This window comes from Papio anubis, chromosome 6, assembly GCF_008728515.1.
Source record: "Papio anubis isolate 15944 chromosome 6, Panubis1.0, whole genome shotgun sequence".
Classification (NCBI taxonomy): domain Eukaryota; kingdom Metazoa; phylum Chordata; class Mammalia; order Primates; family Cercopithecidae; genus Papio; species Papio anubis.
The window spans coordinates 3,865,302-3,883,490 of NC_044981.1; the positions used below are offsets into that span (position 1 = coordinate 3,865,302).

At 42.0% G+C, this 18,189-nt stretch overlaps 1 protein-coding gene across 15 annotated transcripts in view; it reads left to right on the plus strand.

Annotated features, from left to right (window-relative positions):
- The first annotated feature begins 5,950 nt into the window (after positions 1–5,950).
- The window catches only part of PRPF4B (pre-mRNA processing factor 4B), a 43,780-nt gene continuing 31,541 nt past the window's right edge, over positions 5,951–18,189 (plus strand). For 8 of the 15 annotated variants that reach the window (XR_004184176.1, XR_004184177.1, XR_004184178.1 and 5 more), the window contains exons 1-2: positions 5,951–6,111; positions 16,074–17,270. Coding sequence is in view for 1 of the 15 variants with exons in the window: in XM_009204384.4 (XP_009202648.3) it covers positions 6,071–6,111; positions 16,074–17,270 (1,238 nt within the window). In the remaining 14 variants the exon portion in view is untranslated. The remainder of the gene's footprint in view (positions 6,112–16,073; positions 17,271–18,189) is intronic. The other 7 variants (XR_004184169.1, XR_004184173.1, XR_004184168.1 and 4 more) reach the window with 1 other exon arrangement.

Here is an 18,189-nt window from a genome sequence, read left to right on the forward strand (position 1 = left end):
AAGATCAGGAGTTTGGGACCAGCCTGGCCAACACGGTGATACCCCGTATCTACTAAAAATACAAAAATTAGCTGGGCGTGGTGGCGGGCGCCTGTAATCCCAGCTACTGGGGAGGCTGAGGTGGGAGAATCGTCTGAACCCGGGAGGTGGAGGTTGCAGTGAGCCAAGATCACGCCATTGTACTCCAGCCTAGGCAGCAGGGTGAACTCTGTCTCAAAAAACAAAAACAAAAACAAGATCCAACTATATAAAGTCTACAGGAGACACATTTTAGATTCAATGGTGGGAAGCATGTAAATAGCAATCACTTGAGACCTGAAATAGCTACATTAATATCAGATAAAATAGACTTTAAAACAATGCTACTAGAGAAAAAGAGAAACACTTTCTAATGATAAAAGGATAAACCCATAAGGAAGATATAACAATTTACAAGGATACACGCACCTAGTAACAGAGAATATATGTAGCAAAAACTGACAGAAATGAAGGGACAAATTGATACCTCAAGAATGGAAGATGAAGTCTTTAATACTCCTGTTCCAGTTAGTTAGACTCCACAACAGGTAACATGACTGAAACAGAACTGTTTAGTTTCCCCCCACCTGCAGTCTCTATCTTGGTAAGCAGCAGCTGTATCTGTTTAATTGCCCAAACCAAAATTCTTTAAGTCACTTTCTCTTGAATTCCACATCCCATTAGTGCATCTTATAACCACTCCCTTCCAAATATATCCAGAACCCAATCATTTTTCCCTGCTCACACCCTGATCTAAACTACATCATCTCTCACAGAGATCACTTAAATACTCTCCTAATTGGATTCCATCTTCCTCCCCTGGTCTCTTACAGTCTATCTCCATACTGCAGCCAAATGAATCTTCGTTTAAAACAAATCAGGTCACTCCTCAATCCTGAACTTACTCTGTCCAGTAAACTTTTCTTTCAAAATAATTTTTATTTTTATTTTATAGAGATGGGGTCTCCCTGTGTTGCCCAGGCTGGCTCGAACTCCGGGGCTCAAGGGATCCTTCCACCTCAGCCTCCCAAAGTGACAGAGTTACAGGCCCCAGCCACTAAGCCCAACCTGCCCAGTACACTTTTAATGAAATCTGAATCCTACAAACTCCCTTTCCTGCATTACTTCCTACTCCCTTAATCACCCCACTCTCATCGCACTGGCCTCTGCCATTTTCAGCAAGTTACTAAGCCCAATTTATAATATAATTCTATTTTTAAAAAACACTACAGGCCCAGCACAGTGGCTCATGCCTGTAATCCCAGCACTTTGGGAGGCTGAGGAGAGTGGATCACGAGGTCAGGAGTTCGAGATCAGCCTGGCCAAGATGGTGAAACCCCGTCTCTACTAAAAATATAAAACTTAGCAGGGCGTGGCGGCGGGCGCCTGTAATTCCACCTACTCAGGAGGCTGAGGCAGGAGAATTGCTTGAACCGGTGAGGCGGAGATTACAGTGAGCCGAGATCGCACCACTGCACTCTAGTCGGGGCGACAGAGCAAGACTCTGTTCCAATAAATAAATAAATAAAACAAACCACTACATATATATGCATAAAAAAGATTGCCCAAAATGCGACTATTCACCTATGGTTAGCAGGATTATACATTTTAATTTTTTAAATGTTTCCCTATTGTGAAAAATTATTTCTAATTCATGTGTTACTTATAACAAAATATATGAAAAGCTGTGTATCAAACACACAACATATTGTATGAAATATATGAAAAGCTGTGTATCAAACACAGAATATGTTGTATAAAATATATGAAAAGCTGTGTATCAAACCCCATACCCCTACTGTGGTATTTAAGTATATTCAAAATCTGGAAATAAATCATACATGTCACCAAAAAATCACAACAAAAGAAAATCTGCCTACAGTAATAGCATTTACTAACAAGACATGCTGCAGGCACTTTCCCTCATTATTTCATTTTACTGTAATAATTCTGGGCAATCAGAATCATTATCCCCATGTTACTGTGTAAAATGAGGCTCAAAAAAGTTAAATTGTTTGAAATTGCCCAGTAAGTTGTGACGCCCAGGTGGCCTGACTTGAATGCTCACGTTCTAAATACTAATCTAGCCATTGCCTCATCATATAGTAGTTACATGCAATAGTGCAGTTGAAATAACCTAGACATACAATAACAAAGGAAAAAGAGTGTAGTTATAAAAATGCTTACTGAAACGAGAATTATGTATGTAAAAATTGGGGGACATATTACATGAAAGAGTAAATATCACATTCTATACCTGAATATAAGAATATTTGACATTTCATATGGAAAAAAGCCAAAATAAACCAGTATGTTCAAGTTGGTTCAGTATGGGTAATGGAACTCTGGGTGATTTTCATTGTTTTGCTTTATCCTTTGGTTTGCACCAAAATTGCTTCAATACTAACAACAACAACAAAATACGTTCTCATAAAGTTTGTTTTATAACAAAGGAAAATTCTGCCCAGTGTTCCAAACACCTCAAAGTTCCAAGTCCAGGTCTAAACCAGAGCCGTAAGTATTCTCTGAAAAGCGATCTACTCTTAATTGACATCTGGCGACTCTACATGGACCAATGGCTTCCTCCGCAGGATGTTATGATCTATTATTTTGCTTGTAGCGTAGGGAAGAATGAGCCTATTACGAGCTTATTGAGATTGAGGATTGCACAGTGTAGCTTCAAAGGTCCAAATGTAATCAGTCTCAACGGGAGAAACAAAACTCAAAATTATTTTCAAAGTATTTCAAGAATGTGTCCCTTATCTGGAAGTAATACTTAAAAGGAAGCAAGCAAAGACGGTAAGAGAAAGTCACAAAGGCAAGCTCGCGCTCGAAGCCTGCCTCGGGCCGGTACACTTGTGTGTGGCGTGGCGGCGGCGGCCGGGCGCCAGGCGCTGTGGTTTTCACGGTCGCGTCAGCAAGCAGGGCCGACCTCCGCTTTATCGGACAGGATCAACGCAGGATCCGGGGCGCGGCGGCGACAGGGCCCCGAGGCGGATGCCCGGGCCAGGACTCTGGCGCCTACTTACTCCTCCGCCAGCCCGGCGGCTCCGGAAAACGACCTCACAGGAATGGCAGCAAGAGCGCCGCTGCCAGCACGGGCTGAGGAGAGCGAGCCTGGGGCTCCGGGCCCAGGGATGAGACGCTCTGGCTGGGAGGCAAGGAGCACCGACACCGACGGATAGAAGCCGGTGGCCCTCAGCTTGAGCAGGCGGCTTCGGGGCGGGGACAGAAGGGACCAAGGCCCACCGCGGGCCACAGATTCTCCCACGCCTCCGCGGTGCACCCCCACGATAACGCAAGTACGCATGCGCCTCCCCAGCTGCCGCTGGGAAGAGCGCGCTCCGAGAGCCCCGCCCCCTCCAAGGATCTCCGGGGAGGCGGGTGCCGCTACTGAGTTGCCCCTTTTGCTCCTCGGCTCAAAAGGCGCATGCCCGGGGCCGGTTTCCGTTGCAAAAGTTCCTGAATTTTGGGAGGAAGAGCAGCAAAATTGAAATATTGGGCATAAGTTTGTTGCTTCATAAACATTTGGTGAATGAATAAACGGATACGCCGATGTTTGCTTTAATTGTAACTCCCCCTTCCAAAGGTCTCAGTCTTTCAAAACTACAACAGTAATATAGTTTTAGGTGTGTCCTTGACAAATCTATTTCATTCCCCAGGTAGCACCTTGCAACTGAACTTGGTGAGAATTTTTTCAAGGAAATTTTTGCCAGCATCGATTTTTGAAACTTAGTTTTTACCATGCTCTTTAAAAAAAAGACTTGGTTTGTTCAAATACCAACTTTAGTCACAATCTGGCTTCAGCGCTTATTGTTCCGGCCCCATATATCCTTCCCCACTCTTAGGATGCTTCATCTCCACGTAAAGCATAACTGCAATATACATAGGGCAGAAGGAGACCTGGGAGATAATACTGTGGTTGTAGAAACTGAGACCAGCTTGAGCTCTCGACAACAAGAGACACAGCGAAAACAAGGCATTTATTTATAATAGGCTCCTGCAAACAAGGAAAAATAAGGCATTTTCCGATTGGAACGTAGTGCTCTACTACCGCTACTCAACAAACATTTGAATGCCAAAGAGTTGTGAAGGTGGATGCTCTGTAAGTAGATACTAAGCGAGGTTATATTCTTGTAGGAAGCAGCCTGATAAGAAAATAGCAGATTTTCGAGTCAGATTTTAGTTCAAAAATCAGCTTGGTACTTGGGAACTCAATCATCATAAGCAAATTACTTTACCTCTTGGTGTCAGTTTGTTCATGTGTAAAACGTGTTAATAGTACCTAATCCAATCTTTTGCCTTCAAGTATATCACTCTGTTTCCAAGATGAGATCTCTCACAGTTCTACTACATACACTGTTAATTTTCACATTATTTATTTTAAAATAGTTTACTAAGTTTATTTCATTTATTTACTTATTTTATTTGAGACAGAGTTTTTGCTTTTGTTGCCCAGGCTGGAGTGCAATGGCGCGATCTCGGCTCACTGAAACTTCCGCCTCCCGGGTTCAAGCGATTCTGCCTCAGCCTCCCGAGTAGCTGGGACTATAGGCGCCACCACGCCGGCTGATTTTTTGTATTTTTAGTAGAGACAGGGTTTCGCGATGTTGTCCAGGCTGAACTCGAACTCTTGAGCTCAGGCAATCTGCCCGCCTTGGCCTCCCAAAGTGCTAGAGGATTGCAGGCCTGAGCCACCGCGCCTGGCCCTAACATTTCAAAACGTTGGGAATTCAGGCAGCAAGAGACATTTTGTAAGAACATTTGAAACCCTTCTCCCCTGGAAATCAAGAGATATGTATGGAGCCTGGAGATTCCGAACTCAATTTTCTAGGACAAAGGCAAACTAAGATGATTACAAGAATGAAAGTGATCGTCACGCTGCTTCTAGGTTCTAAAGTATGGATTTTTTTTTTTTTTTTTTTTTAAATGGAATCTTGCCCTGTTGCCCAGGCTGGAGCGCAGTGGCGTGATCTCAGTGCAACCTCCGCCTCTCGGGTTCAAGCGATTCTCAACTGCCTCAGCCTCCCGAGTAGCTGGAATTGATTATAGGCGCGCGCCACCACGCCCGGCTAAATTGTTTGTATTTTTAACAGAGACGGGGTTTCACCATGTTGGCCAGGCTAGTCTCGAACTCCTGGCCTCAGGTGATCCGCCCACCTCGGCCTCCGAAGGTGCTGGGATTACAGGCGTGAGCCACTGCGCCAGGCCGAGAAATTTTTTTAAAAGAGGAATTAAAGAACCTAATTGGTATTGAGAGCTCTCCAAGAGCCAGTCAATGTTTTCCCTACAATATTCCATTCTACCCCATTACTGCAGCGTCGTTATAGAAAAAAACAAAATCACATAAAGCAACTTGGGCCAAAAAACATTACACGTTCCAATTACGGAAACAACGAACTGAACGACTCCTGAATCATGTCACCCTTGAACTATGTAAAAGTTGAAAAGATGTGTCAAATACAGTAACAGTTCCACATTAAAAGATATTTACGTTCGAGGTACAACCCTAATTTACAGTATTTAAAAACGCCTTTCTACACACTTCCCGGGAAGCTAATGCCACTTCAGCTGAGCTATCTAGCGAGATGGTTAAGCATTTACTGTGTCTCTTAACACCGACCAGGGAAAAATCATCAATTCGTTTGCCCGAGTTTATGAGAATTTTCACCCAACTTCCAGTCTCCATAGCCAATCAGTTCTTGGAACCGCATACCCGATGCCGACATCCCTCTCTTGTTGGCTCCCCTCGTCAGCAGGCTTCGATAACTAAACGTCCATTTCTCGCACTGACGAAAGAGCTCAAGCTTGACACGGCCCTCAATCCTCAGCAGCCCCGCCCACCATGCTCCCGGAAGTTGCGACACTACGCCCTGCGCCAGTCCCGGGACGCAAGGTTTCATATCCGGATTCTTAGCGCGGACTCAGAACCCCGCTCTTCCCTACGCGGTCAGCACATGCGCGGCAGCTCTTTTCCTTCTTCTTCCACTTCCACTACCTTCCACCGTCCGGGAGCCGCCGCCACCGCCGCCGAGGAGTCAGGAAGTTCAAGATGGCCGCCGCGGAGACCCAGTCGCTGCGGGAGCAGACAGAGTAAGTAGTCTCTGTGAGTGGGCCAGAGGCTGGAGCCCGGGGACGGCCGAGTGGGAGCTGCACGGGCGGGCGGGAAAGTTCGGGCCTAACGGCGAGAGTCAAACTTTGCCTTTTCAGGCGCGATTCGTTGTGGGGTGGGAGGCATGGGGAGCAGGCGGCCTTCGAGCTTCCTTCTCCCAGAGGCCGCGGCTGCTGGGGTGAAGGCGGCCGCGGCCTGCAGCGCGTCGTTGCCCCGGGAGGCGTAGGCGCGAGCGGCCTCTACAGGTCCGGTGCGCGTGGCGGCAGTGAGGTCGCGCTTTCCCATTCCTCCCTTGGGGACCCATCTAAGCTCCCTGGCCGCGGCTCTTAGCGGCATCGGTGTTGGGGACACGAGGGTCAGTGGCAGCAGGCGGGGCAAGCCCGAAGTCTTTTCTTCCCCTTGCGGTACCCCCAGTCGTCCTTTTACTGGTGTCAGTTTAGGACCTGAAAGCAGAGAGCGGAGGTGGTGGGGTCACACTCTCTGGCCATCCCAGAGCTAGTCTGTGGCTACCAGGATACTTGATCTCGTCACCTTGTATTCTTTAGTCCAGCAGTCACCCAGTATTGTTTTGTTTTGTTTTGTTTTTTTGAGTGCCTGCCGGCAGCTTTTTTTTACCAACTTGCAAACTTGAGGCAAAGTGAGATAGAGTCTTTGGTTTTGAGGCCTGGCATTTTTTTTTTGTTTTTTTTGCTTGAGTTTATAACCCTTTAGGAGGACGAGGACGAGTGGAAGGAGTAGTGGGAATTGCTAGCTACTGCCAAACCACTTTATATCTATAATTAAGCTAATATAAGAATCCATGCGGCCAAATGAAAAATGAAAAAAAAAAATACGTGTGTATGCTGCAAGGTTAACCATTGGTTAACTAAAAGCAGTATTTTGCTCTTCATGTCTATGTTAGGAAAACTCAAACAAGAACCATAATAGAGAGAATGGATTTTACGGCAATGTTCCTATAGCGACCGTTTTTTTTGCATCTGCACTGTCTCATCTGTTTCCAGCCATCTTAGAAAGAGGTATAGTCTCCCAGCAAGTTGTGACTGAGCGATAGGAGAAATCTTTGCCACCAGACAACCTGACACTTAATTGCTGTGCGTCCAGTTTTGGGCTCCTCAATCATCTGCATTACTCAGCTAGGCGGAAAAACGGAATTTTTAACTAAGGGCTTTTCAAAACTGCTGTATTATTTTTATAATTTGACTTAGCAGAGAACAAATGGATTCTGAAGTTTTAAACTAGCTTTAACCTCTTACTGTTTCTCACCGAGTTCATTGTGTGGCACAGTTACAGTGTTTATGCCAATACAGTGTAGATCTCATGCTATGTGGTTACATTTTCTACTAATCTGAAAATTTCTGTAGTATTATGTCCATTTATTTGATTTGAGGGATGTTTGAGATTCATTTCGAGGAGTGGGTTAGTTGTATTTTATTCGCATACTGTTTTCAAATATTAGACTTAATAATTTAAAAAATACATATTCAGGCCTCTACTGTGTGAATAACAGAGATAGTCTTTAATTTCCCTTCCCTTCCCCACAGAACACTTGGTGTAAATGGAATATTTGGTCTGTATATGTCTCACTTTCAGTAGTTTGAAAGTATTTAACAAAGACGATAACCATTTGGTATGAAAGCAAACACTGTGCCTGGTGCTCACAGTGAGTCCTTGAATATAGTGTCTACAACAGTTCTTTAGAGAACACTGAGTAGTTTACAGTTATATGGAATCTATTCAAAATAGAAAATTTAGAAAGAATAAATATAAAAAGTAGCTTTTAAGCTTCCTGAAGGCTTTAATTCTTTTAACAACCCTATAGAGGTAGATGCTTTTATTTTCCTGTTTTAAAGATGATGAAACTGAAACACAGAGAAATTGAGTAACTTGCTCAAGGTCACCCTAAGTGGCACACCCATTTAAACTCAGGCAGTCTGGTTCTAAAGCCCTGCTGCTAACTATTGAACTGTCTGGCCGCCCACTGTACAATGTGGCTTCTTTTTAAATTGCTTTTCAAGTATGAAATTATTTTTCTTTTTTCCACTGTCCCAGAAAGATCCATTTTTTGATGTGATGTGTCTAATTTATTGAGACCTAATTTCTCAAACCTGATTTGGCAAAGCAGGGACCAGAGGGAAGGTTTTAAGACTAGTTAGTCTTTTGGACCCATTCTGATTTTTATATCTACATTAATTCTTTTTATTCATTTTATTTATTTTTGAAACATGAGCTCTTGTCACCCAGGCTGGAGTACGGTGACACTATCATGGCTCACTGTAGCCTCAACCTCAAGTGATCCTCCTACCCCAGCCTCCGGAGTAGCTGGGACCACAGGTATGCAACACCACACCCAACTAATTTTTTTTTTTTTTTTTGAGACGGAGTCTCACTTTGTCTCCAGGCTAGATTGCAATGGTACGATATTGGCTCACTGGAACCTTGGACTCTCTGGTTCAAGCAATTCTCCTGCCGCAGCCTCCCGAGTAGCTGGGATTACAGGCATGTACCACCATGCCCTGCTAATTTTTGTATTTTTGGTAGAGACAGGGTTTCACCTTGTTGGCCAGGATGGTCTCAATCTCCTGACTGCGTGATCCACCCGCCTCAGCCTCCCAAAGTTCTGGGATTACAGGCGTGAGCTACCGTGCCTGGCCATGCCTAGCTAATTTTTAAATATTTTTGTAGAGGCAGAGTCTTCCCATGTTGCCCAGGCTGTTCTTGAACTACTGGGCTCAAGTGCTGCAGGTACTAGGGAGTCTGAGGCAGGAGGATCATTTGAGCCTAGGAGTTTGAATCCAGCCCAGGCAACATAGCCAGACCCAGTTTCTTAAAAGATGTATACATTTTAACTTGTCAGAGAAATAGGCTTAATTACTTTCCTGGTAAAGTAGCAGTGGTGTTCACTTTGCTCATCACTAAAAAAAATTTGTAAAGAACTGTCTAGCTTAAAAACGGCTTTATTCGTACACAAATTTAAATCAATCAGTTCTCTGTGTCTGTATATTTTGAATGCCTACCAAATAAATTCACTAAGACTATTATTCTTTGGAAAAAAATGTGAAAGAGGAAGTTAAAATAACACTGGTGGTTGGTGATTGGTGACTATTTTATTTTATTTTATTTGTTTGAGACCGAGTCTCTGTTGCCCAGGCTGGAGTGCAGTAGCGCGATCTCAGCTCACTACAACTGCTGCCTCCTGGGTTCAAGTGATTCTCCTGTCTCTGTCTTCTGAGTAGCTGCGATTACAGGCATGCACCACCATGCCCTGCTAATTTTTGTATTTTTAGTAGAGACAGGATTTCATCATGTTGGCCAGGCTGGTCTCGAACGCCTGACCTCAGGTGATCCGTCAGTCTCGGCCTCCCAAAGTGTTGGGATTACAGGTGTGAGCCTCTGCACCCGACTGTGACTATATTATTTTAAAGGCGTTCCATGATTTTCATTCATTGTTCTGGATGCCTCAAGACTTGACTTTTTTAAAAGGTAAAACTTAATAAAGCAAATATACAAATACTGTTAAGTAGCCCAATGTTGTGTGCACTTCTCATTCACCTTTGCTTCCAAATAATGTGATCCGAAGAATGTTATCCACTCAATAGGTTCTCAATAAATATTTATTTTGTGATAAACCTGTTGTGACCAAGTTGGTACACACATCCACTTGGCTAAATGTGGGATGTTAAATTGTAAAATGGTAATGTTAAAGCGTAAATTTATATAAATGAAATGTATATGGCCTATATTTATTGTCAGTATAAACTATCCAAGAGGACCATTAGGTATCTTAACAGGAAACCTTTTTCTTGAGCTTTAAGGAAAGTCATTGATAATAAACCTAATTTAGCTATTTTAGCACAAGCCCATTGTATGTAATACATTATGCCATTGACTCAATCTTTCAAGTTTCGCAGATTGACCTGGTCAGACTTTAGTTGTTACTTTTAGTGACATTTGCATTGAGAGATGAGCTGAGACTGGTGAAGATCCATTGTATGCCTAGCCCCTGTAAAGAAAACGCTATAATTAAGGTTAACCTAATTGTACCAAGCTGGTAACATTTTTAGCAGGAACCTACTCATTATTTCTTGAGATAATACTCATTAATTTACAATGGAAACTAGTCACTCATGGAAATGACCCTTCTACAGTGATACTGGTCATCAGGATGTATGTCTGATTCCCAAAAGCTCTAGGAGCTAGATTTTTTTTTTTTTTTTTTTTTTTTTGATAGAAGTTGATTCCTCTATGGGTAAACTCTCGAGAATTTTTAGTGAAACTCCTAAGATTTTTGTAACTTGTTAGCATTAAAAAAGATAAGGGTTCAAAAAACTGATTTTCCTTTGGGAGGGGTTGATGAGATATAAGTAATTTTGAGTATCACTCATTCAAAAATAGGTGTGTGCTATGTGTGTGCACTGTGTGAGGCACTGGAGATAAAACTGAGCAAAGCAAAATCTTAACTTTCAAGTTCTAAAAGTCTGTAATAGATAATGTAAACCATCTTTAAGCAACTTCTATATATTTTTTGTTTGTTTGTTTTTGAGACAGAGTTTTGCTTTTGTTGCCCAGGCTGCAGTGCAATGGCGTGATCTCAGCTCACCACAACCTCTGCCTCCCAGGTTCAAACAATTCTCCTGCCTCAGCCTCTCGAGTAGCTGGGATTACAGGCATGTGCCACCATGCCTAGCTAATTTTTTTGTATTTTTAGTAGAGATGGAGTTTCTCCATGTTGGTCAGGCTGGTCTTGAGCTTTGGACCTCAGATGATCCCCCTACCTCAGCCTCCCAAAGTGCTAGGATTACAGGTGTGAGGCACTGTGCCCAGCTTTTTTTGTTTGTTTGTTTGTTTTTTGAGATGGAGTCTTGTTCGCCACCCAGGCTGGAGTGCAGTGGCACAATCTTGAGTCACTGCAGCCTTCGCCTCCCAGGTTCAAGCACTTCTCCTGCCTCAGCCTCCGGAATAGCTGGGATTACAGGCATCCGCCATTATACCTGGTTAGTTTTTTGTATTTTTGTAGAGACAGTTTCACCATGTTGGCCAGGCTGGTCTTGAACTCCTGACCTCAAGTGATCTGCCTGCTTCAGCCTCCCAAAGTTCTGGGTTTATAGGTGTGAGCCACTGTGCCTGACCTTATGTTATTCTAAATATATAATTGACACAAACAATACTTACTGAGCACCTGCTATAGATTAGATAATCTAGGCCCTTAGACACAGAACAGTGAACTAAAATGAAAATTCTGCTCAAGAGTGCTTACAATATGATAGGGAGAGACAAACAATAATTATATTAGTGGTAACAGTTGCTTTGGAGAAAAATGTTAAGCACAGAAGGAAAGTATGTGTGCAGTGGGGTGGTTTTGCATTTAAAATAGATTGATCAGGAAAACTTGTTTGAGAAAGTGACGTTTAAGCAAAGACCTAAGGTAGGCAAAGGTAGCCAGGAATGCATGTATCTGGGGAAAGCGTTCCTGGCAGGAGAAACAGGTACCACGTACCTGAGATGTGAGTATGCCTATTGAAGGAGCATGGTGTGGCTGGAGCAGGGTGACCGTGGGAGAAGAGTGTTAGGTTTAGAGTGTTGGGGATTTTGGGACTGTAAGTATAGGACCTTTTGCTCTGAATAAGGTAGAAAGCAATAAAGTTTCACAAAGAATAGTGACATAATCTGACTTCTAAAGCATCTTAATCAAATGGAAGATCTTTTGACTGACTTGGAATACTGGCCGCCTCACTGGTTTGTTGTATGTGTGACCTTAGGCAAGTCCCTTGAACCTCAGAAGTCTCAAATGGGGAGAAATTTCTTGAACACCTAGTGTGACAGCCTTTTATACTATGACCTCCTTTAATTTTCGTAAGCCCTATGATTTGTCAGTACTATTTCCCCATGTTTTACAGTTGAGGAAACTGAGGCACAGAAGAGCAACTTGCCTAAGGTTACAATAGCTTTGTCATGTTGGAGGCAGCATTTAAACCAGGTACTTTGACTCCAGAATCTATGCTCTTTGATGCTGTTCCTTAAAATAACATTCTTATTAGCAGTCCTTTCAGCTCCACAGGATTTTTGTAAATAAATATATTTATCTAGCATCTATACAATAATAATAGCTTATTTGGGGGTGGAGGGAGCTTGGTCTGTGCTAGGCACTGTCATAAGCATTTAACATATATTCACTGTGTAAACTTCATAACACCTTTTCAGGTAGGTACTATTATTTTCTCCATCATGTAGATGAGATTCCTGAGGATCACTTGCCAAGACCGCACAACTAGTAAGTAATGGAACTGGGGTTTGAACCCAGGCAGTCTGGCTCCAGAGACGCTTAACCACTTGACTATCCTTTGTCTTGAGGGCAGTCTTGAGTTAAAACTCAAAACTTTAGGTAATTTTGAATTTCAGCTTAGTGACTAGAATTTTGTACTTTGGGCACTAGATTTTATATGCCTAAAGGTAATTCTCAATCTTTAAAGACTCTCCTACCTTCATAACTTGAATTAGCCTAAATTTTTCTCAGACTTTTCCCCCTGTAAGTCAAGGTTCAGGAAAAAGAGACCTTCTGGATTATGGGATGGGAGATTTCTGGGGGAAAAGGATGAGAATATAGCCTGTATAAAGAACAAAGTTAAAATGCGTTGGAATCTTTTTTACTGAAATCTATGTGACTTCTTTCCCTTCCATAATAAAGCAATGATGGTGTTTTGTTTTTTTGTTTTTGAGATGGGGTCTTCCTTTGTTGCCCAGGCTGGAGTGCAGTGGTGTGGTCATGACTCACTGCAGCCTTTTACTCCTGGACTCCAGTGATCCCCTCCTAGGTTCAAGTGAGCCTACCTCAGCCTTTTGAGTAGCTGGGACTATAAGCACATGCTACCACACCCAGTTAATTTAAATTTTTTGGTAGAGATAGAGTCTCGCCGTGGTGCCTAGGTGGTCTTGAATTTTCCTGGGCTCAAGGAATCCTCCCACCTCAGCCTCCCAAAGTGTGGGGTTACAAATGTGAACCACTGCACATGGCCTGGTGTTGTTTTTTTAATACCAAGATACTGCACTTCTTCCAATTCTTTGAGAAAAATTAATGATCCAGAGAACGCTACTTTATTTGTCCTGTGTCTTCTCATACTCCATTAGAGAGAAGTCAACCCAAATTAAAACCTGACTTTCACCAGAGAACGTAGCTTCTCCTGCACATCTCTTAAATACCTTTTCCTGCCAGAAATGGAAGTTGGCAATGTGACATCCAAAAATCAAAGTTCTTTGAGTATGATACCCTGTAGTGGCTGTGTGTTTTTCACTCCCCCTCATTGCTGTCAACTAATTAATAACTTCTCAATCATACCACCATTCTCTCTGTCCCCCACCCCTTCTCCCAGCAAGTTTGTTCGAGACTGTGAGACCTGGCTAGACAACCTACTTTTGCAGTTCGTGGACCTCTGTGACTCCAGTGAACCTTTAATTCTCTCTCAACCACCCACTCCTAGAATCATATACTATTTTGTCATCTCCTAGACTTTGTCTACTTGGAATCTTTTTTTTTTTTAAGAGATGGAGAGTTCTCTCTGTTGCCCAGGCTGGAGTGCAGTGGTACAGTCATAGGTCATTGCAGCTGCAAACTCCTGGGCTCAAGTGGTCTTCCACCTCAGCCTCCTGAGTAGCTGGGACTACAGTTGTGCACCACCGCGCCTGGCTCCACTTGGAATCTTAACCTCAATGCCTTCCACAACACTGATCTGCTTGAAGTTTGCTATATATAACTGCCTTTGTCACCGTCTTTCTCTATCTGAAATGCCCCTTTTTCCCTTCTTGTTAATTCCTTACTCATTCTCCAGGGCAGTGTTACTCAACGTGTTTTTTGTTGTTGTTGTTGTTGTTTAAGACAGGGTCTTGCTCTGTCGCCCAGGCTGGAGTGCAGTGGCGCCATCATGGCTCGTTGCAGCCTTGACCTCCCAGGCTCAAGTAATCCTCCCACCTCAGCCCTCTGAGTAGCTGGGACTACAGGTTTGCGCTGCCACACCTAGCTCATGTTTTTGATTTTTAGTAGAGATGAGGTCTCACTATGTTGCCCAGGCTTGTCTTGAACTCCTGGGTTCAAGTGATTCTCCCACCTTGGCCTTCCATAGTGCTGGGATTACAGACCTGAGCCATTGTGCCTGGGCTAACCTTTATTTTTTAATCCCTGTCCTTTCTCAGTAAATATTTCTTCTGTCCTCCGAAAGTGCCTGCTTAACAAATTGGTTTCTTTCTGTGATCTATAAAACGCTGTCCCTGACTGTTCTCAAAATGAGTTTAGGTGATCCTTCAGGGTTCCCATAATGCCCCTATTCGTGTCTTCATCATTGTACTTCTCCAGTATTTGATGGTTATTTACCACCAGATATTAATTTCTTTGAGGGAGGCAAATACTGGTTTTGGGTTTTGTGTCACCCAGGCTGGAGTGTAATGGCACGATCTCGGCTCACTGCAACCTCTGCCTCCCAGGTTCAAGCGATTCTCCTGCCTCAGCCTCCTGAGTAGCTGGGATTACAGGCACGTGCCACTATGCCTGGCTAATTTTTGTATTTTTGGTAGAGACGGGGTTTCACCATGTTAGTCAGGCTGGTCTTGAATTCCTGACCTCAGGTGATCCGCCCACCTCAGCCTCCCAAAGTGCTGGGATTACAGACAGGAGCCACTGCACCTGGCTTGTACCTCTGTTTTCCTGCCACTTGGCTTAATGCTTACTTGTAGTTGGTGAGGTTTTTTCAAATGTTAAAGAGATTCTAAGTAGACTGATGAATTCTTAGGTTGAAAGGATAAACTTACTAAAAGTATAGGAGTATATGAGACCTGACAAAATAAACCATAGCTTCCTCCAAAAATAGTATGATGGCCTGAATCTAGATAATTTAAGGCCACTTTTGGTGTGATATTCTAGGATGATGGTTTATTATGGAGTAACTTTTAAAGAGAACGTTAAATAATGCTTTTGACCCAGTATTTAACCTGGGGTTATTAAACACCAAAGACTTGATAAAATAATTTAGAATCATAAACTCTTTAACTCAGCGTAAGCCAAACATTTAAGCACAGAATCCCCCACTTTATTATTTATTTCCAAAGCATCTGTTAACGTGAATGTATTTTGGGAAACTGAGTTCTCATTTGAAATTCAGAGAGATTAAATCACTTGCTGAATGAATATTGGTTGAACTATATTAAATTGCTGATATTAGACTTGTTGACTTAAAAAAGGCCCTTCCATGTGGTTCAACCGAATGTCATATGATTGCTTAGTGGCAACTACAAATCTAGAGTCCTAACTTCTGGTTTAGTTCTCTTTGAAGATTTAACTTTTGAGGATGTGTTTATACTGTCACCTCCATCAGTATCAGCTACCAGTGCACACTGATTGAGTGCTTATTTTGGGTATAGCTCAGTATTGGCTCTAGAGTTTTGTTTTGTTTTTAAGGTATAAGATGAAATCCGCTCACCAAGTTTTATGAATTTCAAGTGGAGAAAGAGATTAGTCTTCCAGTGTATGTTAATAGTTATTAGTCTTACTAAAAAAGAAAATGGGCCCTTTGGTTGTTAATGTGTGAGAAATGTTGGTTTAAAAATTAAGTTACTGAGTGGCTCCTTGAACTAAATCAATGTTAATGAGGTTTTGCTGTGCCTGGTTTGTTTTTCCCTTTTTCTCTAATCTGTAATTTTTAAGCTCACTCCATTAGGGATTTCCTCTAATACTTTTGGTGAGTTCAACCATTAGAAACACAATAAAGTTGTGTCACTATCCAACTCAGTTCTTGCATAGACCTTCTTTGAAATAAAATGTGTGAAGCTGTTCCGAAAAAATTTTAGTGACTGACTTCATGTATTACATTGAGATGTATTTTCTCATTACTGTTATTTTGTTATAACTCTTTGAATACTTGTTAAATGATATGATTTTAAAGTGTGTTTGATGTATTTATAGGATGGAAGATGCTAATTCTGAAAAGAGTGTAAACGAAGAAAATGGAGAAGTATCAGAAGACCAGTCTCAAAATAAGCACAGTCGTCACAAAAAAAAGAAGCATAAACACAGAAGTAAACATAAGAAACATAAACATTCCTCAGAAGAAGACAAGGATAAAAAACATAAACATAAGCATAAACACAAGAAACACAAAAGAAAAGAGGTTATCGATGCTTCTGATAAAGAGGGTATGTCTCCAGCAAAAAGAACTAAACTTGATGATTTAGCTTTGCTAGAAGACTTGGAAAAACAGAGAGCCTTGATTAAGGCCGAACTTGATAATGAGTTAATGGAAGGAAAGGTCCAATCTGGTATGGGGCTCATTTTGCAAGGTTATGAGTCTGGCTCCGAAGAAGAGGGGGAGATTCATGAGAAGGCAAGAAATGGAAATAGGTCTGGTACTAGATCTTCAAGTACAAAGGGGAAACTTGAACTTGTGGACAATAAAAATACTACAAAAAAACGAAGTAAAAGCAGATCCAAAGAACGGACTAGACATAGGTCTGATAAAAAGAAAAGTAAGGGGGGTATTGAAATTGTTAAAGAGAAAACAACTAGGAGCAAGTCAAAGGAGAGAAAAAAATCTAAAAGCCCATCCAAAAGAAGTAAGTCTCAAGATCAAACAAGGAAATCAAAATCCCCTATCCTTAGAAGGCGATCTCAAGAGAAAATTGGTAAGGCCAGATCTCCTACTGATGATAAGGTTAAAATTGAAGATAAAAGTAAATCAAAAGATAGGAAAAAATCCCCAATTGTAAATGAAGGTAGAAGTCGCGATCGATGTAAAAAATCCAGATCCCCAATTGATTTAAGAGGTAAATCCAAAGATGGAAGGTCACGGTCCAAAGAGAGAAAATCAAAACGGTCTGAAACTGATAAAGAAAAGAAGCCAATTAAATCTCCCTCTAAAGATGCCTCATCTGGGAAGGAAAATAGGTCACCCAGTAGAAGACCTGGTCGTAGTCCTAAAAGAAGAATTTTGTCTCCAAAACCACGTGATAAATCAAGAAGAAGCAGGTCTCCACTTTTAAATGATAGAAGATCGAAGCAGAGCAAATCTCCCTCTCGAACACTGTCTCCTGGTAGAAGAGCCAAGAGCCGATCCTTAGAAAGAAAACGAAGAGAACCAGAGAGAAGACGACTTTCTTCTCCCAGGTAACGTTTACAAAATGTTAAAGCTTTTTGGTAGCGTGGTCAGAAGCCTGTAATCCCAGCACTTTGGGAGGCCCGAGGCAGGAGGCGGATCGAGGTCAAGTGATCGAGACCATCCTGGCTAACAGAGTAGAAACCCCGTCTCTACTAAAAAGATACAAAAACTGGCGGAAGTGGTGAGAGCCTGATCCCAGCTACTCCGGAGGCTAAGGGCAGGAGAATAGAACCGGGGCCAGGCTTGCAGTGAGCGAGATTGGAGGCCCTGCAATCCAGCCTAGGCGACAGAGGCGGAACTCGTCAAAAAAAAAAAAAAGGTTTTACCAATGCATGAGATTTTACACGGAAAACTAGAACTTGTGGACAATTAAAAATGAAGTAGTAAGTAAAAATAAAAATAAGTGAAGTAGTGACGAGTTTCAAATTTTAAGTAATCCAGTCCATTAACCATGTTAATATTTGCACTTTTGTCAATGAGTATTGTAATTATAGGTGTTTAACAAATACTGAGCTTGATGATAGAATTGGGTTTTTTTTCCACATTGTTGATTTAATACCTAGTTTGCTAAGGCAAACTTTCAATCCGTGTAATTTGGCTGATAAATCTTCATTGGGACCGTGCAGAGAGAGGATTATTACTTCATTGAACAGTGATAGGCTGAAACTTTTTGAAAAGGGGGAAAGGTAATCAGTTTAACAATTGTATTCTGTTCATTTTCTTGTATTTGCATGAGTTTTAAATTTTAACAGTATAAATAGAAACCAATACCAACATTTTTTGGTCGCCAAGGTATAATTAAAATGGAAAATTTTGTAATACATATAATCTCATTGTTGACAAGTAGTCCTCTTAAGCTTAAGAAGAATAGTATAAAAAATTATTTTCTACTATTTGAATAATATATTGTCTTAGTTCTTATAAATC